This window comes from Gadus chalcogrammus, chromosome 23 (genome assembly GCF_026213295.1).
Source record: "Gadus chalcogrammus isolate NIFS_2021 chromosome 23, NIFS_Gcha_1.0, whole genome shotgun sequence".
NCBI lineage: Eukaryota > Metazoa > Chordata > Actinopteri > Gadiformes > Gadidae > Gadus > Gadus chalcogrammus.
In genome coordinates, this window is record NC_079434.1 from 9,622,994 (window position 1) to 9,643,919 (window position 20,926).

General features: G+C 47.0%; 1 protein-coding gene across 1 annotated transcript in view; it reads right to left on the reverse strand.

The window, feature by feature from the left end:
- LOC130377166 (nuclear receptor-binding protein 2-like) overlaps positions 1-20,665 on the reverse strand; it is a 31,679-nt gene extending 11,014 nt beyond the window's left edge. The window contains exon 1 of the mRNA XM_056584179.1: positions 19,959-20,665. Coding sequence (XP_056440154.1) covers positions 19,959-20,078 — 120 coding nt within the window. The 5' untranslated portion in view covers positions 20,079-20,665. The remainder of the gene's footprint in view (positions 1-19,958) is intronic.
- Between the last annotated feature and the right edge of the window lie 261 nt (positions 20,666-20,926).

Here is a 20,926-nt window from a genome sequence, read left to right on the forward strand (position 1 = left end):
CACTCCTCACTCTAAGGGGGGGAAAGGAGTTATTGCAACTAGTTCTTTACTGGGAAAAGGCAGTCCCCCTCACAGCTGAGTATTAAACCCCTACACCTCCTCCCTCACAATACTCCTTGTCACCATATGACGTCAGAGTCAGCGGTGACATCAACGCCCCCCCCCCCCCCCACGCGGGCCCAGGCCGCGTGGAATCAAAATGTCTGCCCGTAGGAGTGCTAACAGTGGGGGGGTTTGTTCACATACACCACCGTGTCTGTAGAGCCCTGCCTGGTCCCTGGTGCCACCTCCGTAAACACATCCCATAATAATAATAATACATAGTACCAGCGTAGCTAGGACCCCGTACAGCCGCACAAAGGTATGGCTTGTCTGTCGCGCAGTGCCGTGTGTGACAACCTATCCCATCTCCCTCGTTGTAATAAAATCGTTGATAAATTGTGCTTGAGTGGTTCTTAATCTTCATGAATAATGTTGGCAAGATATGACGTGAACTTGAATGAAGAAATGACCTCCAAATATCAGAGGTTTCGAGTCGTTATTTAAATTTGTCAATGTGAAGCCTCGGCTTCAGCCTGATAAATTGACCTTGAATGGCAAAATACTTTAATATAATGGGCCGGTGAATTCTTCCACGACAGTGTTGAGGACCATTCCTTCCACTGAAGCCCCGTTCTAGGGGTCTTCTCCATGTTCTCAACCGCTTCCACCTCCACCACCTCTAGCTTGTCCATCTCTCCCGGCATTCCCAGAGCTCCGCCCCCTCCTCCGTCACAATCGCCACCTCCTCCTTCGTCTCCACCCCTGACCCCACCACCTTCACCATATCTTCTGCCGTCATCATCACCTCCATCTCCATCTCCTGCAACAGACATGGCAACCACCCACCACCACCAGGACGGTATTTATGCCACTGAATGGAGTATCTCAAACTCCAGAAGACCACACACCATAACGCTTCCAGACCTCCTCAGACATGCTCTACTGGAGCCTGCAGAGAGTCATCCAGATGGGTTGTTTTTAGACAGCGGTGGTGAGAATGTTCCCTGGCCCTCTGGGGGAAAAGCTCTGGAATGTCTTGTGTGGGGCAGGGCCATGGGAGACAACCCCCCCGAGGGGACCCAGAGCTACTCCGACCACAGGATGAGATCTCCGACACAGATCCCAATCTCACCACGTTCCTTTCCTTCCGCTTGGGACTCAAAGCCATGGACCTGACACAGGGAGGCAGGGTAGGCTGCGGGCCGAGACGGCTTCACCGTCCATTTTGAGGAACCGGGGTGTGCTGGTCTGCTTCCTTTGGCGTCACAGTGGCCACCCTGTTTGTTTTTCCTAGAAGTGGAGCAAGGCCTGAACTCTGAGACGTTCTCCCAGTAGGTTATGGTGTGGACGGAGCTCCGCTCGCACGTTGGCATATTGAGAACTGGTAGCGTTCTCATAACCTCACAACCATCATCGCACAGGATGCTGCCCTCGGATTGGTCGAGGGAAGGAGGTGGTTACGGCGTGTGGGCCCAGGGGATTGTGTGTTCATGTCCAAACAACGCAGTCCTCTATTCTTAAGTGTGATGTTGGCTCGGGCCGTGGCTTGTATAACGAGAACCTGATCTAAAGGGCTCTTACACAACCTTTCCCCACTTTGCCCCCAGGTTCCTTCGGCACGTGTTTCTGGAGGTGATAGATATCCCCTTCAGAGAACCAGTGCCCCCCACTCCTAGACTCTCCCTTCATAGAACCACTGGGGAACCAGCAAACCAGAAAACACCCGTAGAATAGAAACCAAATAGACTCGTAGAATCTATAAGGAACTAGTTATGAACTGTATCAACAAATATAGACAAGTTGAAACCAGTGACCAGTGTAAACCAGTCAAGCCCTGTAGAAGCCCTGTGAGAGCAGTAGAAATCTGTAGAACCCAGCAGATACCTGTATATATAAACCATTAGAGACCAGTGTAAACCAGTAAAAAGCCCAAAAACATTAGAGACTAGTAGAAACCAAGAGATAAAAAATAACCCTGTAGAAACCAGTGGGTACCAGAATAAACAAGTGGAGATCATTAGAAACCATTTAAGACCTGTATAAAAGAATAGAGACTAATATAAACCAATAGAATTCAGTAGAAACCAGTGAAGACATGTTTAAACCGATAGAAACCTTTATAAACAAGCAGAAACCAGTAGAACACATTAGAGACCAGTGTAAACCAGAAAAGCCAAGTAAAGACCCGTAGAACCTGGCAGAAACCATTTGAGGATAGTCAAAACTAGAAGAGAATAGTAGAGACAAGTATAGACCGCTAGAAACCATTAGAGACCAGTAGACTACCGGTAGTTAAGACCAAAACCTCTGCTGGTTTCACTCTGCTGGTTTTCCCAGTAACCTGGGAATAACCTGAAGCCAAACAGCCTCACAATGTTGTTCCAAAGTGCTACAAACACCACCTTGTGCAATATCCTATCTTTTTAAAGACGCTAAAGAGAAGAGACACAGAACATGTGTTCCCAAATGTCCACTATTGCCAACTTTCAAACAGCCCGCCGCCCACAATCCATTGTTATGAGGTTCATCGATCGTAGAATGGATATCAATGGCAGGTAAGGAGCTAAGGGCTGCTAATGGGCTTCATCAGGGTTCAATTCCACTGGCTCAGCGCTAACAGGCTAGCCAGCTAAGGGTTCTGAGAACAGACAGGGATCCATTCAGATCTACCCGCCTGCTAACGCTAAGAACCTGGCAGCCCTCGAAGGAGTCCAATTACCTCCCGGCAGACAGCCAAGGTATTCTCCCTATATGAGCGGGGGAGGACGGATCAGATGTACGAGGTTAGCACAGAGAGGCTAGTGGAAATGCTAGGGGAGAGGCTTTGGGGGGTGGGGGAGACTAGGTGAGGAGGCTAGGAGTAGGGGCTAAGGAAGGAGGAGAGGATCGGAGGAGGAGCTAAAAGGCTGAGAGCAGATGACAGAGGAAGCCTAAAAGGCTAATACGAAATGCTACAGGAAGCTAAAAGGCTAATAACAGATGCTACAGGAAGCTAAAAGGCTAATAACAGATGCTACAGGAAGCTAAAAGGCTAATAGCAGATGCTACGGAAAGGTGTTTCAAGAGACACTTGGTTGGACTAAAAAAGACTAGGAGAAGTTAAGCAAGGCTTAGTGGCTAAGAGGAGATGACGCTGAGAAGTTGTTAAGAGCTTAATGCTAGGCTTGGGCTAAAGGGCAGAAGGTGATGCTATGATCGTATTAATCATTTATCGGTGGCTCTCTAGCCCACTGAAGTCAACACAAAAAGAAAATGGACAGACAATATCCTTTTATCATGGTATATTCTCAGTATGGGGCCAATCCATCCATCTCTTTTAGTCAAGCCATCCCTGTACCCAGAGTGTTTGAAATCACAGCCTAACATCTTCCACAACCCACCGTCCAACGGCCTTATTCACAGAGTGTGCATCCTGCTAGGCTGAGGAACTTGAACACCAACTCTGCGTTAAGTTGCCCCCACCCAGCTAGCGATTAAACCAAGACGGCTGCTGGGTGATTGAAGTCCATAGAGTTATACCCTCCCGGTCCGATGGGGCCGGGGTCTACTTTGACGGCTCCACGCATCACATTCAACTCTCCCATCGCAGACCAACAGCGTCTGTCTGACAAGTGCTGTCTCAGTCAGCGTCTGAGCTGTGACACAGCCCCAAGGCCAGACGCGGTGGTGGTTGGGTGAGGTTGGACAGAGTTCAGATCTGGCCGGAGTCCTCACTACCTAGTGGGCCACAGCGGTCCCAGGAAGAGTGTGATCGGGCTACGGAGCGATAGACCCAGTCTGTCTGGGTTGCTGTCCACAGTAGACTGGGACGAGGAACAACGTTAAGATTCATCTTCAAAATAAATTATAAACGGTGGACGCTTTAATCCAAAGTGGATTTTATCACCATAAGTGCATACATCCTGCAGCAGTGGGAATTTAAATCTAAATCCACTCTGACTGTCTGTCTGTCTGTCTGTCTGTCTGTCGTGGAAAATGTGAACTTAACACCACATAAAATATGAGCTTCAAAACCATATACTGTAGTTATAGAGAAGCCTTTGTAAACAGTCATAGAGAGCTCCCTTCAACTACCGACACTATAACCAGGATAGAGCTAACACCACAGCCAGGCCTAGGGCCCTCTACCCAGGATAGAGCTAACACCACAGCCAGGCCTAGGGCCCTCCTCCTAGGATAGAGCTAACACCACAGCCAGGCCTAGGGCCCTCCTCCTAGGATAGAGCTAACACCACAGCCAGGCCTAGGGCCCTCCTCCTAGGATAGAGCTAACACCACAGCCAGGCCTAGGGCCCTCTACCCAGGATAGAGCTAACACCACAGCCAGGCCTAGGGCCCTCCTCCTAGGATAGAGCTAACACCACAGCCAGGCCTAGGGCCCTCTACCCAGGATAGAGCTAACACAACAGCCAGGCCTAGGGCCCTCCTCCTAGGATAGAGCTAACACCACAGCCAGGCCTAGGGCCCTCTACCCAGGATAGAGCTAACTCTACAGCCAGGCCTAGGGCCCTCTACCCAGGATAGAGCTAACACCACAGCCAGGCCTAGGGCCCTCTACCCAGGATAGAGCTAACTCTACAGCCAGGCCTATGGCCCTCTACCCAGGATAGAGCTAACACCACAGCCAGGCCTAGGGCCCTCCTCCTAGGATAGAGCTAACACCACAGCCAGGCCTAGGGCCCTCTACCCAGGATAGAGCTAACACCACAGCCAGGCCTAGGGCCCTCTACCCAGGATAGAGCTAACTCTACAGCCAGGCCTATGGCCCTCTACCCAGGATAGAGCTAACTCTACAGCCAGGCCTATGGCCCTCTACCCAGGATAGAGCTAACTCTACAGCCAGGCCTATGGCCCTCTTCATGTTTATTCATCTGCTGCGGTGGCTGGCGGGGGGTCTTGGGGCGTGTGATTGTGTTCAACAGCTCTAACTTCAGCCAATCAAATGGGGGCAGACAAAAGACGGTCAAAACAGAAGCATAATGGAGCAGAACGGGATGCTAATTTTGTTCATGAATTAAAACGAGCCAAAGTTTTTAGGGTTATCCTCTGAACTATAACCGCCATATGCCAGGCGCATCCAGAGGCTGATCCAGAGACCTTCAGCCGGCCTCTGCCTGACCTGAAGAGAAATCACAGATGATGAATCAAACGACAAATCGTGAATCCAACGTGAATTATCAAGGGCAGGATAACCTCTGCATGCTGTGAACCAGCCTCTTCTGTACAGGGACAGGCCCGGCTCTGTTTAGACTGTCTCCACATTTTACAACACATAGATTACATCTCACACAATGTCTTCTATTGTCACGGTAGTCACAGGGGGAGAGAGTCACAGAAACAAAGAGAGAGAGAGAGAGAGAGAGAGAGAGAGAGAGAGAGAGAGAGAGAGAGAGAGAGAGAGAGAGAGAGAGAGAGAGAGAGAGAGAGAGAGAGAGAGAGAGAGAGAGAGAGAGAGAGAGAGAGAGAGAGAGAGAGAGAGAGAGAGAGAGAGATTGCAGATGGGACTAGAAGAGGACGCTGCCCTGCTCAAGACAAGACATGGGCCCCCGTCGACACTAAAGAACAGCCAGTTATGCAAGACAAACCACTCTCTGGCTCCCTTTTCAACAGCAACTCTTTCAGAAATATGAAATTAGTTTCTAATCTCACTTATGCCTCCAGGGGATTGTCATTGTGCGTGTGTTTATGTGTGTAGCATTGCATTCATTGCATGTGTTTTCTCCTATTTGTGTAAGTGTGAGCCTATGAATGTATGAGGTGTGTGAGCCTATGAGTGTATGAGGTGTGTGTGTGTGTGTGTGTGTGTGTGTGTGTGTGTGTGTGTGTGTGTGTGTGTGTGTGTGTGTGTGTGTGTGTGTGTGTGTGTGTGTGTGTGTGGACTTATTCAGAGCTTTGCCCCAGATTTCCCCACTCATGTGGATGATTGAGTGTGTGTGAGCGTGTGCGTGTGTGTAAGCTTCTGCGCATGCCTGTGTGTGAGCCTGGGTCTGCCCTGAACTGGTACAGTAAAGTTATATGACTGGCTGCGTCTCCCCTGACAGCAAAGTTCTTCCCTGATGAGTCAGACTTAATTAAAACCCAGGCTAAATTAAAATGGTGCTGCAATGAGCGTATGAGACATCCGTTCTACAGCCAGTAGGTAAATGGACGGCATTCATACGTATTTACAACTCCTGTGGCCCACTGAAATCACTCACAACTCTTCGCTCACATGACTGTGTACACAGTCACCCGTTTCAACACAGATGCGTCCATTTAAAACACAAATTCATCCATTCATAAACGCACTGACCCATTGATTGCACTTTCCCCCGTTTAAACAAACATTCAGCCTTTCATAAACAAATACACAAACTCACCAAATTATAAACACACTTTCATACACACACAAATCCATTGATGGACCTATTCATCGAGACATTCACCCATTCGTACACATATAGCCATTCATGCAGCAACTACATTGTTGGTCAATCAAGCCAACAACTTTTCTCAACTGCAGCTGACGGTGTTACGCGTTGCCTGGCCCAAGGGCACTCCAGCACTAGGCCAGGAATGTGGGGGGGAAACTGTGACACTCTCTGACCTGCTCCACCCCCCTGCCTGACCTCCTTGTGTACCCAGCCACAGATAAGTGCACATGGGCTAGTACCTGTGACCTTCAGGGCGTAGGGTTGGAACACGGCCTAGTGGACTGGACCACCTGTTATCAATTGCTTTGATAAAGCGCTTTTCTAACCGGTTGCCACTCAAATCGTGGGGCCTTACATTCAAAAACCGACGGTGGAATTGCGTCACAAGGCAGGTACCAGCTCGTCGTGAGCAGTTAGGGGAAAAGTGTCTTGCTCAAGGGCACCTTGAAAACGGAGGAACCCGAGATCAAAGAAGCAACCTTTTGGTTTCCAGACGAACTACCTCCTGTGCTGCCGCAGCCCAGACCAGTTCAACTACTGTTCAGCCGAGGCAACTGGAGGATCCTAATTCTCCTGTCTTGCTGAGAAGATGGCTCATAACCATGTTGAACTAATCATGGCTCTGCCATGGCGCATGGCAGAGCCAAAGTGTTGAACCTGATATTGGGTCCCATGGTGAAATGAACCTGGTGGTACCTGGGGCAGCATGACTTTGACCATGGGAGAAGGCGCCGGTCAGTACCAGCTGTAGACAGCAGAGAACTGAAGGCTCCTTTGTTCAGGAGTCAAACAAGAGCTTTTTTTGGTTTCCTCTGAAAGATAAGGGAAAAGTCATAGTGTAACGGAGTTTGGGTCCTCAAGTCCACTGCCTGACGTGAAGGACATTCAACCTGAATGTCAAGCCAACGTTGAACCTTGTTTGACATGGTGGGAGTATGCACAGAGTGGATACTCATTACACTCAGCATAATGCTGTACCAGCTGCATCCCGTATACTTTATCTGGTCTTCCTTCTAGCTCACCAAACTTTATCTGGCATAATTTATCTCCTCCTCCTCCTTCAATAATCACCTCAGGTTTTATGAAAGGGGTGCTTTTTTTAACCCTAAAGAACACATTCTTCACCTTTATCTAATCGTTCTGGAAATGATTAGTTCAACATGGTTATGTAGCCGTGGAAGGGGGAGAGGGGTGGTTACGGTAGAGGAGGGGTCAGAGGTGAAGCCCATTGATAATTATCTGATGTGAAAACATTGTTTAATTCATAATGAGGGTACCTATTCGACAACCAAACTTCAACACCCACCAGAAAAACACGACCACCTATGAGAAATTCCTGCCATAGGCCATTAAGCGATATTCCCCACTTGGGTATAATTAACGTTAGCAACACTAGGTCAGCCGCCAAGTCCAAGCTAACAGCCATGCTAGTCCTGCTGTGCACAGGCCATTAGACAAAGCAAAACAACCCAGTGATCAAAAAGAAAAACACATTTTGTGTCAGTTCCGATGAGTTGACGATTGAGGAAGTCCAAGGCAACTGTAGTTCCCAGAATAATGCATCTTCTCGAACTCTCCATCAAGACACGGCCATTCTCGGAAATAATGGTCAATTCAACCAAACGTCCAAGAAAAACATCCCCAAAAACATTTGTACATAAAAACAACTGAAAAACTGACTGCTCCTCTCTGTTGAAAATGTTGACGGTAAATTCATCCAGGGCAGGAAAAGTATTGATGATCCTAACACTAGTTTCCTGTAAACAAAGCCACAGTCCTAAGCTACAGTAACTAATGTCCAGAGACTCATTTCCTAGTGGGGAACATTGTGTGCGTGTAGCTTCACAAAGAAAACACAAGGTCAAGATAAGAGGAGCCTTGTCTTGTTCCTGCAATGTCAAATGTTTCCAAGTAAACCAGGATGAAAGGAGCAGGACTAAACGCAGGAGGGAAGAGATTGTATACGGGTCGGCGGTGATCAAACCCTAACAGGATTTTTTTCCATTGGTTAATGCATAGCATGGATTGGGAGAAGTTTAAGTGTTTTGGAGGAGTATATGCTTGGACATATTAGAAACAACCTCATCCCCATTACCAGTATCCATTATTCACATGGCCCAGAGTGTATAAATAAAAGATGCTTTGATGGAGGTCGATATATTAGAGGCATAACCAGACCTCGCTCTCCTAGGGAACTGCACCCAACATCCGCATCAGACACCCCCCGCCTCCAAGCCCCCCACACCGCCCCGGTCCTCCACCAATCAGACGACCTGTGACACAGGCACCAGAGGGCACTGCAGGTCGAGTGAGGCTGCTATTTTAATTATCACCTCTGCGGGGATTTAACAGGGTTGTGTAAAAACCAGGAGCCTGCCTTACTGTACCACCACAGGACCAACGAGGGGGGAGAACCCAGCACACACCCCTGCACCAGAGCGTTTCTGGCTTGGCCTGGCACAGCCCAGCTCCTTGAAAGTTTTCCATCAGAGCGGCCAGTATCTACTCAACTGGATTACCCAATTTCTGGTTTGTAAATCCACACGGTCTAATTGTTTGGTTGCCACCTAAAAAAGCCCAGCGGCGCAGCCCCCTGGCTCCAGCGGAGGAGGTTACTCCCGGGCGAGTGGTGAGAAGTAACCATCCAAGCACTTGGCAACCACGTATCCAGAGACAGAAGCTGTCTGGAGGCAGCTCTCGTACAGAGAGCCCACCCTGGTTCTTCGTACCACCCAGAGCTAGGACAGCGACGCGCCACACAGTGAGCCCAGACCGCGTCGATGTGCGTTGAGATGGGTGGTGGGTGGGTGATTCCCCATCGACTGTGCGGGACAGACAGAGTGTGGGTTAGGGTAGATCCGTAAGTGAGAGGAGGGGTACTATACTGCTGAACCCAGAAAGAAGAGAGGGGGGGGGATAGTTCTAGGGAAGAGAGACTGCCGTGGGAATGCTGCTAATATCAATTAAATGCTGGCCTGGCAGAGTTACTGTTTGACTACATAGGCCAGGGATGGGCAACTTTCATGATAAAGTGTGCAGTTTCATGACTGCACACTTCAACTAAACGTGAGCTGAGAGAAGCTACACAATTTTGAATTTGGTAGATATGATTTCCTGTATTCTGGTGCATTTTGGCGATGGCCACTACCTAAAAAATCCTCCAGAATCATAACCTATGTACGGTATGTTAATTGAACCAACATACATTCATTTCATGTTTTCCATGCTCAAACAGCCACATGAATGGTCAGTATTTTTATCAGTGCAAAGGGCTCACATACATCATCATTCAATGAAGTCAAAAAACTGAAAAACAGTGGCCCAACATTAAGTGCAACAACTCAATGAACTCAAACCCAACAAGCAGTTGTAGTAGTTGTAGTGGCGACTTAAGTGGATATCTTTAATGACTGATATCGCTTCTAAGCAAACTAGACGCATGGGTTTACCTTCGAATTCTATGAATTCTTCTTCTTTCTTGACCGAGTTTTCTGTAACTCGATCAATTATTATTCTTCTTTTTTCTTTTTTTTTTATATTATGTGCGGGCCTGACTGAGTGAGGATGCGGGCCGCACTGAGTGAGGATACGGGCCGCCAGTTGCCCATCCCTGACATAGGCTGTAATGAGAGAGTTGGTAGGGTGGCTGTATCTTGGCCTCAATTGGTGGAACAGAGGCAGACTGAAGGAGTAACCAGGAAGTATGTCGACACAAAGATTCATGATGTTGTTTGGTAGAATGGTATCTATGGCAACCGCATCTTCTCCTGCACCAGGCTGGCAGACCGGCCGCGGGAGCAGAGCACAGCGCTGGCTGAGCCCCGAGGCTGTTACTACCACTAATGATTAGTATTTTAGTACAAGATCTTTATCCCTTCGTGGGTCTCATTTATAACATCATTATACATCTCCCCATACCGGCACTTATTATACTTCTGACCTTCTCCGAGAGGAGGGATACCTCTTCTGTGCTCCTTCTTCACGTTTCTTCTCCCCTGGGTTTGGGGAGTTTCTCCTTGTCATTACTTAGAGGGCTTAGGGCTAGTGTGGGGGTACCCCGTAATGTGGGGCTTGACTTTCTTCCACCAACACCCATGGTGGTAGGACACGGGTGTTGATAATGGGTTTGATGTTGTGCTGACTGACCGATATTAACTGTATTAGTTCCCCGGTAGCGTGATACTTTGTACGCGTGACTCAATCTCATTCTGAGCATGATAAGGAGGAAGTATTATAAACAACCCCCATAGATTGTTCCACAGATGTTTCCTGAATTTGATGATCTAGCAGGTCAGTGGGTTGCATGTTAATCTAGATATATCAGGTAGATATATTTACTGACCTAGACGGATAAAGAAAATGCTACATTTGATCACATCTATTCTAAACAACAGCGCTGTAATACTGCCGTGGATTTACACTCGCGGACACTGGCAGAATGGGATCCATTCAAAACAAAACAGCTGAGCTTCATCATAAGCAGGCTGGCCTTGATTTGACTCTATAGTGTTTAGTGCCAACCGCTAATGCTATCTAGCTTCATTGCAGAAATAGATTCACTATGTTGATGTTAGTATGTATCAAGCTAGTGTACCATTTGAGTTAGCATAGCATGTTCTTATCACACATATGGAGCATTCATCAGCTGCTCTGCTGATTAAAGGCAGCGTTATTTGTGATGCAAGAGGAACCAATGAACCATTGACAGATACACAGCATAAGATCAGTGGTTCCCGATTCTGAGGTCAGATGTTTTTTTCCCCTTTGCATCCCATATCACAGTACCCTCATCGTTTTACCCCAAACAACATCTGCTTATAATATCAATGTCCAAATGAGCAAATGCACATCACACCAAGTGAATAGTAGTAGGCTGCTAGTGGCTATGAATCACTAAGCACTCTGCCCTATATTAAAGGACCTCTATGAGGGCTTTTAAGTCTAAAAACCTTTTTTATCACTTATCTATATTTAGTTTATACAAGTCTGCAATCTCAATGTTTCCCCCAGCACTGTATGGTTAAGGCGGCCGCCTTAACAATAATAGGGCCCCGCCTTGACTACCAATATCTAAAAAAAATATATAATACATTTTTTTAATTATTTTTTATTATTCACTGTTCACAACAAGTGATGGCATCAAGCATTTTGAATGGAATTGAAAGAGAGACCAGCCCCCCCCCCCCGCTCCTTGACCAAGACATTTTCTGGGGGAAACACTGAATCTCCCATGACCCCATGTATCCAGTGTCCCCAAGTGGGCTCCTGACCCCTAGGTTGGGCTCCACTGTCTTGGAGTGAGAGTGCATTTCACAGCAGCACCATGTATAATAAATCATAACTCTATTATGACTGCATCATAAACTCCCTCAGGGCCCCTAGGAGAGTGAAAGTTTCCGCTGTTCGGGAGGTCAGCGCAGCTCCAGACAAGCTGGATCACTCTTCAATCGGGGGTAATGGATCTGAGTGCTCATCATTGTTTATTGCAATGTGATGATAACAGATATTAGCCTCTATGTATGCTAGTGGCTGCTATAAGGGCTAGTTGTCGTTAGCTGCCATGTCTGATAATATTGTATCCCCTACCATTGCTAGAGACGGTGCATGCTAGAGGCTGCTTACGCTAACGTGTGCTAGCTGCTGTTAGCTGCGATGAGTGCTAGTTTACATTAGCTGCTATGGTGCCTGACTACACAAACCAGCAGCATCACGTGTGCACCTTGCACAAGTTCCATCCCCTGGTTGGCCTGGTGTTCAACTCGGAAATAACCTGAAATAAATAAATGAAAAAAAGTAACAGGAAGTAGGGAAAATACTTCATATGAAAAAAAAAAAAAATAGAAGGTATTTTCCTGAAACAAAATTCCACATACCGAACGTAACCTGGACCCTATAACTTCTATTGTTTGCTTGTTTCTCCCTTTCAGTACTTGGCCGATTCCACAGGAGCTTTTAAAGATGACGATAGTGTAAAAGGGAAGGGCAATCTGCCAAAGTGCAAAGGATTGAGTGAAACCTTGAACTGTACTCAATCCACTCAGACTTTTTTGCTAAATCAGGGGGCAAGAATGTCTCTTTCAGCCCTACTGCTTTGTGCCCAGTACTGAGCAACACATTCTTGGACAAAGTGTAAACCTAGTAACATTCAGAGGCTTGACAAAAGGTTTGCACTGTTAACATTTCAGAATGTTTCTTCTGTTCTGTTTTAGAATGTTTTAGGGTTGACGCAACGCTGCAATAATGAGGGCCAGCCAGGAGTGCTTCAACACTTGGATGTTATTAACTCTGACCTACTTGTCATGTTCTTGTTTGCAACAACAAACTTTTTAATGGAGTCACCTCAGACCTCTTGGGACACAGTGCTTTGATTTCAACCCCAGTAAGCAATATAGATGGTCATTAGTGGCATAAGACGTCACAACAACACACCCTAGTTGTGCTTTGGTTGCCAAGGCAGTTGAGCCGAGATCAATTGGTAGGATAACCTTTATTTTGATATCACTTCAATTTTATTACATTACTGTTTATAACCTGCCACGATGTGCCGAGAACCACATGCCTTTATTAAATATTAACTTTCAACTGGATGTAAACAAATAGCCTGCCTCTGTTATCTGAGGGGAAAGCATGGCAGAGAAAAACAGAGCCTGCTGCCAGCTGCAGCTGACAGTGCCAGGGAAGAGATGCTACGTGTTCTGAATGATGCTAAGCTAACGTGAGCCTCGATGCCATTCGCTAAAGAGATGAATGAGATCGCCATCTTTCTATAAACCATTCCAATGACACAAGTAAATGTAATTTAATGTTTTAAGCGGGTTATAGTTAAATCGTATAGGTATTGATTTCTTCAATAAAAGGCACAAATATAATTCAATCTTGGTTTGTTGAAGCATAAAAGGGAGGATTCTGGGAATTTTAGCTGCTATAAATAGAATGTCACATGATCTATGGGCTATAGCTCAGGAATATATGATCTACACGACTTACCAAATCTATAAGTGTACATACTGTATACATACATACACCCCTGGATATGTATATTACATACTAAATATAAAACGTATGTAACGTATCAGTTTCACCCTTGTGGGGAAAGGGTCAACAGGTTCAAAGTGTTTAGCTGTATGGTAGTGAGCTGGGTCATTGCAGGTCGCTCTTCCCATGTGAGAGCCACGCAGGCTGGTGAGGAGAACCCCATTCATATCCACCCTGTTTGGATAGCTCCAGCCTGCGCAAAAAAACAATGTGGCAATCCCGGATTGCTCACGGTTCGTACGGCGGTATGACGCGTGTCGCACAGCACTCTGAAACGTTGACGCTCCCCATGGACTGCTCGGACTAGCTGTGCGTGGATTGGAAACTGTCCCCCAGCCTCATGACCTCCTACAAATCCTATAGCATTAACCTTTCAGACAGCCCAGCAAGATGGACCCACAACACCAAACATGACAGCAGTGTTTCCCCGAGGCCTGTATGCACGGTGCTGTACCTCCGGGCCATGTTATTGGTCGGTCTGTTATTGGTCCAAACCAACCGGGATCTAGGATCACAAACCAGGCCGAGGCGAACCTTTGAGCCTCAACGCACAGACACACAGAAAACAGGCCCTGTAGTTTCATGTCAATGCAGGGAAATTGCTGAGCTGAGAAGGTCTTCACACCTGGGTAATGGATATAACAAGACCCCTGCAGAGAGAGCGGGTTGAAATATTGAACGTGTGCGCTCATAGGAACGTAGGAGCCACCGTGTTAGGTTTGTAGAACCGTTGAATAACATTAGTAGGCCAGATTGATGTAACTTCGAACTAACGTAAACCGATTCAATATTAAATGGTAAGGGAACCCCCTGGTTTAGCAGGAGAACATATCGCCTACGATGCGATGTGAGTGAGCAGTAGTCAGCAGTCGTAAAGTTCCAACCACCTTGGAAAAGCTAATTTAGACAGATTTGGCCATCTTCTTTATTTTACTGAGATATCCCCCGTTTAACAAATAATCAGGGGACATAATCTGCAAGACCTCCCTGAGAATGTGAACCCCTTCGACTGTCAGAGGGGCCCAATTGTATTTCAGTACAGTAAACCAAGGTGTGGTATACAGTGATCTAAAAACCGGCTAAGAGGTGTGAATGATGACACAGAATAGGTCTGACAGTGTGTCTGTGTGTGCGTGCCTTGTGCACCTGAGAGATATATATAGAACTCCCTGTATCTCTGAGACCAATGACAGCTAGCTATCTCGCAAGCTGGTTTAGACACTAGCTACAGATCTGGTTAGGGCACCAAATCAGAGGCTAAAACAGGCAAGCGAGCTAGTGGAAAGTGTAGTTTTGCTAGTGGAAGGGCTAGATGGAAGGATAGTTAAGCAGTTTGTGGGCTGGCTGGCTATTTCTTGGCTAGGGCCTAAAAAAAATTTTTTTTTTGCATTTTTTTTTTTAAATGCACTAATGAACTATAATTACGTTTTGGTACAGCACCTCTTCATTCTATACAAGGATGAGCGAATTTTCTCGTTTTTAAATGAAAACAACCTACCTATCATTCGCTGCCGCTGGAAAAAATAAAATAAAAAAATAAAATAAATTCCCTACCTACCCATGACCTCAACTGACAACAGGAACACATTATTTATTTTTTTTAGGCCTAGGGTGCAAATGGGGGGCGGGGGGGGGGGCGTCGTTTGGTGAGGATAAGACAAGACGTCACACAGGTTGTAGAAAATATCAACACTCACTAAACATAGTTAGAGATGACTAATAAGAATTTTGCTTGTGGAACAGACACGCATAAACACGAGTGTACAGTCGACAACAGTGGTAAACAAACAATTCGGAGTCAGTTGCCATCTCGGCGAAATCTGCTATATTTCGAAGACCATAAACTATGAGCTTTAAACAGGGCTGTAAAACCAACCAAAGGATCAGTCATATCTGTTTCCTGAGAGATGTTTAGCGTAACCTTTTAGTGTGTGAGGAAGGATTATGTTTGCTGATGTCACGTTGTGTTAAGCTGTAATAAACAACACTAGTGGAGTAAGGAGCGACCATATACAAATAGCGGGTGTAATGTATTGGTTCAACATGGAAGATTTCTGGAAATGTGACACCAAAGAGCTGTATCAGCGAGTAGATTATTTAAACTACCGTACATAATTATATAACCATATTATAAGGCCTAAAAAAAAAAAAAAGTTTGGTTCCTGTTGGTTGTCAGTTGAGGTCATGGGTAGGTAGGGAATTATTTTATTTTTTTATTTTATTTTTTCCAGCGGCAGCGAATGATAGGTAGGTTGTTTTTCATTTAAAAACGAGAAAATTCGCTCATCCTTGTACAGAATGAAGAGGTGCTGTACCAAAACGTAATTATAGTTTGCATCAAAAAAAAAATGTTTTTTTTTTATTTTTTATTTTTTATAAAGCTCATAAAATAATTTGGGTCGCACATAAATTGACAGGGTCGGTCGGAAACCGGAACCAAACAAAAAAATGTTTTAGGCCTAATGGTCATAGTTAAGTGTTTGAAACACAACATTTAAATTACAGGAAAAACCAGTACGTTTTAAAACAACCAGGATACAGCTATTGCAACTATTACCTTAGTTAAAAAGCAGCACCTCCCTCCCCCTGGGGCTTCAGTGTCTAGTTCTCCCTACAGTGTAAAGAGCAGACCACCGTCCACTGGTTGGAGGTTACACGACATGTGTACAATGTTTTACATTCCAAAATCTGTGCGTTTCCTACAACCTTTTCACTAAGTGTTCCCTACACCCTATTAACTAGTGTTCCCTACTTCCTGAAGTGTTCCCTACTCTGTACTCACTAGTGTTCACTACTCCCTATTCATCATAATTAATTTAGATTATAAAAGGGGTATCGCCATACGTTGGTATCTTCATTTCATGAGGAAATAAAATACAATTCAAAGACAGTGAATTATAACGTTGGATTCTTGCCCAGTCCTACTTTAGGCCCACTGGCAAACCACAAGTCAACCATGATTCAGTTTAACCCTGCATCCATTTAATTTCCATGCAACACAAAGTCAATAACCTGACCCATGGTAAACAGCCTGATCTGGTCGTGTGTGGGGGCCCCTGCTTAGGCTCCACAGAGGCGACACGTGGGCCCTTTCAACGGGGACAACAGGTGGATCAGAGCGGACAAGCTCCCTCTCAACTCCCTCCTCCTCACACTTCTCTTCTCGTCTCTTCTGCCTTCTCTCTCCTCACCAATTCTCTCTCCTCCATCCAATGATCTCTCCTCTTCTCCTCCTCCTTCGAGGGAGTAAAGCGATAGCAGAATAGGACAATGATTGACCGATCCTATCCTCTCTCCTCTCCCTTTTGTTCTCACTCCTCACTCTCCTGCCGTCTCTCTCCTCTCGTCGCTCTCCACTCCAGGGAAACTTGAGTACATGATGTTATTGTGTGTGCAGAGCAGCTGACAAAGCGATCAGCAGGGCTTTCTTGTTGGCCTGCGGTCAGGATACAGAGCGGGCCGACCTCGCGCCCCCCCGCCACCACCGTATCTTGTCATCACGCCCGTAGGGCCTGACAGGCCCTTTAGCTGCCGTCTGCCTTTCACTTCTATCCATCCAGACTTATATTAAGTCCATTCATCAGCCGTCTAGCAATCATCCATCCACCCATCAACCATCCATCCCCTTACAGCAAGGCTAGGGGATCATGTACCGGTCTCCATTATAAACCTTCATGATCTAATAAAGCGCAGACTGTTGGCACCTGAAACAAGAGAAGAGACTCAAACTAAAGTTAATCAAAACGTGGACAGTGGTTTGTCTGATTTAACTGTTTTTTTGGTGCCCATGTTTTGCGCAGGATGACATATTCTGACAGAGTCACCGGAATTTCCCAGGTTAAAATAGAGAATTTCGTATCCGTGGCTCCGCCATTATACAGAGAGAACCCGTTCCCCCATTCCGCAGGCACAAACGGGCAGCGATCGAAACCAACGATACGAGCAGTTACAGGTTCCAGAGGAAGGACCGCGCCGCACTCCAGCAGCAACTGTGTCTCAACCACCAAGGCGTACGGCTAACCCGACATCAGCCTGCTGAGTCAAGCTGCTGACTGCCTCATGTGCTCACGCTAAAGAGGAGATGGTGAATGTGTCATTGATGTGTCAAACTGAAGTATGTGTTTGACACCACCAGACAGAATGTCGAGCCGAGGCTCGAAACGATCCTCCCAGATATCATCTGGGGGCAGAGGTCGTGAATACATCCGTCTACACAGAGATGGGGAAAACGAATTGTTTCACACAATAAGTAGACAGGCAGCCAGACAGAGATGCAGCCAGAGAGACATGCAGCCAGACAGAGATGGAGCCAGAGACATGCAGCCAGACAGAGATGGAGCCAGAGAGACATGCAGCCAGACAGAGATGGAGCCAGAGAGACATGCAGCCAGACAGAGATGGAGCCAGAGAGACATGCAGCCAGACAGAGATGGAGCCAGAGAGACATGCAGGCAGACAGACATGCAGCCAGACAGACATGCAGCCAGACAGAGATGGAGCCAGAGAGACATGCAGCCAGACAGAGATGGAGCCAGAGAGACATGCAGCCAGACAGAGATGGAGCCAGAGACATGCAGCCAGACAGAGATGGAGCCAGAGAGACATGCAGCCAGACAGAGATGGAGCCAGAGACATGCAGCCAGACAGAGATGTAGCCAGAGACAGCAGCCAGACAGAGATGGAGCCAGAGGACATGCAGCCAGACAGAGATGGAGCCAGAGAGACATGCAGGCAGACAGACATGCAGCCAGACAGACATGCAGCCAGAGAGACATGCAGCCAGACAGAGATGGAGCCAGAGACATGCAGCCAGACAGGGATGGAGCCAGAGAGACATGCAGCCAGACAGAGATGGAGCCAGAGAGACATGCAGCCAGACAGAGATGGAGCCAGAGACATGCAGCCAGACAGAGATGGAGCCAGAGAGACATGCAGGCAGACAGACATGCAGGCAGACAGACATGCAGCCAGAGAGACAGGCAGCCAGACAGACATGCAGCTAGAAAGACAATCTGAGCTAAATGTCCGTTTGTGCATGCCTATTATGCCCCCTCCCCCTCCCCTCCGTGCAGGCTTCGTTTTAATTTGTGAGGAAGAAGGTTGAAGGAGAAGAGAACCAGTGTCCTGACCTCTGACCGGTGTTCTGGGCCTCCGCACGACACACCCAGGACCAGCACAACCTTTTACTCCAAGACACACCCATGTTGACTTCATCACACAGACACACACACACACACACACACACACACACACACACACACACACACACACACACACATAAAGCTGAGAACCATAGAGAACCAACTGCTCGGTTTGTGTTTCAAGTGGTTTCAGTATTTTCCTTTCGGTGTTAATATGGGAAACCTTGCCATACATGACCTTCATCTAATTGAATAACTAAACTGTTTATACCAAATACTTGTTTCAAGCAGTAAGGGGGGGGGGGGGGGGGGGGGTAGGCTGTTCTATGGATCAGTTAAAGTTTGTATTCATTCAGTTTGAAATATAGCCAACGGATTAGAGTTAGTTACATTTAAGTCTTGATTTGTTGTAAACTGACTTTCATAAAAGAAGCCCTATATTTAGCTTATACAAAACATATAAACATCCAAGGGCAGTCATTTAGTTTCAATAGCAGCTAAATTACCCAGAAACCCTGATGCAATCAATGAGTGGAAAAAACACATGACAGTGTGTGCTTGTGTTTGACGGAGATAACCATTCACATGAGAAGACTCTTATGGGGGGGGGGGGGGGGGGTTGTGTGTGTGTGTGCTGTGTGTGTGTGTAGTGATGTTGTGTGTGTGTGTGTGTGTTGTGTGTGTGTGTGTGTGTGTGTGTGTGTGTTGTTGTGTGTGTGTGTGTGTGTGTTGGGGGGGGGGCGGTATCTTACAATTGAACAGACATGTCAGTGGTGCGCGATAACCCAGCTTTCTGTCACATCCTCATTCTTTCACGTTTTCGCAACTAACTTCCATGACACCGCCATTTGAAATCCCATAATTGGATTTCTACGTGATTGACCGCAACGTGTGTGTCAATGCGAAGCTGACAGCATGTATTTTCAGAACAACCACCCAGACTCGAGCCCGTTAGGGGCGGCGGGGCTACTCTTTGTGGCGGGGTTGATGTTCTGTTCATCTTCACCCCCTCACGATACGACGATCATGCCTCCTTCTCCACCAAGCATCACCCACAAACTTATCCCCACTACCAGACACTGTAAAGATCGATGTCTGTACCAGACTGTAACACAGTAGAGACCACACGGTTTCAGACACATCCAGACAGACAGGCGGGCTCATTCAGCGGTGTGTGTTGACGACCGTAACGCAACCACCTTACAGACCCTAGTCTAATGCATCAACCCAACCACCAGACCCCCTAGTGAACCAACCCCCATGCCCCATAGTGAACCAACCCCAAGACAGACCACGACTGAATCGACCAACAACCTAGGGCACCAACCTGCTCTTTCCGCTTCTGCCAGCGACCACACGGACTCTCCTCCAGGATCTCGCTCTCATCCTCGCTCTCCTCCTCCTTCCCCTCCGAGCCTGAGTTCCTCTCCGGGACCGACATCGTCATGATATTCCGTGTGTTGTTCAGCTTTCTCCCTTGGTTCGTCGTACACTAAAAGCGAGAGCAGGGACGTCGCCTCGCCCAACGTGTGTTCACCGCCAGCCGAGTACCCACCGACACGCCAGCCGTTTCCCCGTGCAGTCCTTGGCGCTTAAAACATCGTGCAGCTAAAGGGTCCTACTACAAGAAGGGGCGTCCAGTCCAGCAAGTTAACCCGTGGGGGTGGGGGGGAGCCAAACCCCTCTAGAAATTATCTACTCGACACGAATCATGTTGCTGTGTGGACATGCTACTACCATGGGGGTGGGTTGGGGGGCTCCCGATTCAGGAAAATATTGCAGATATCCTGACGGCTGCCGCGCCAGGAACTTCACGCAGAATAGATTGAGCAATGTGTTGTTCTGGTCCCGTTTCACACAGGAAAACGAACGATATCCCTGACGCTCGGCCTGACCATCACGTTGACATCAAGAGCCTCCTCCTTCTTTTTCTTCTTCTTATTTTTCCTCTTCTTCGTCTTCTTCTTCTCTTGTGTAAAAACAGATTCAATTTTGTCGCGCGCCCTGCCTAGAAAACCGTGGGCTCGAGCCAAGCACGCTGCGAGGGGAGGGGGGGGGGGTATACCGTAAAGTTTGAAAGATGGGCGCAGACTCTTGAGCATACCTTTTTTATCTTTATTTTTGTTGTATCCCATTACTCGATTACCGGGGTAAATTATTTAAGTCATAGTTGCCAATTTAAATTTAGAAAAAATAGCTTGAAAATCTGTAAACCGAGAAACACAAAAAGGCAATAAACATTAAAATAGACTGCTTTTTCGCTGAGCAATTAAACAAGTAGTGGTACGTGAAAGA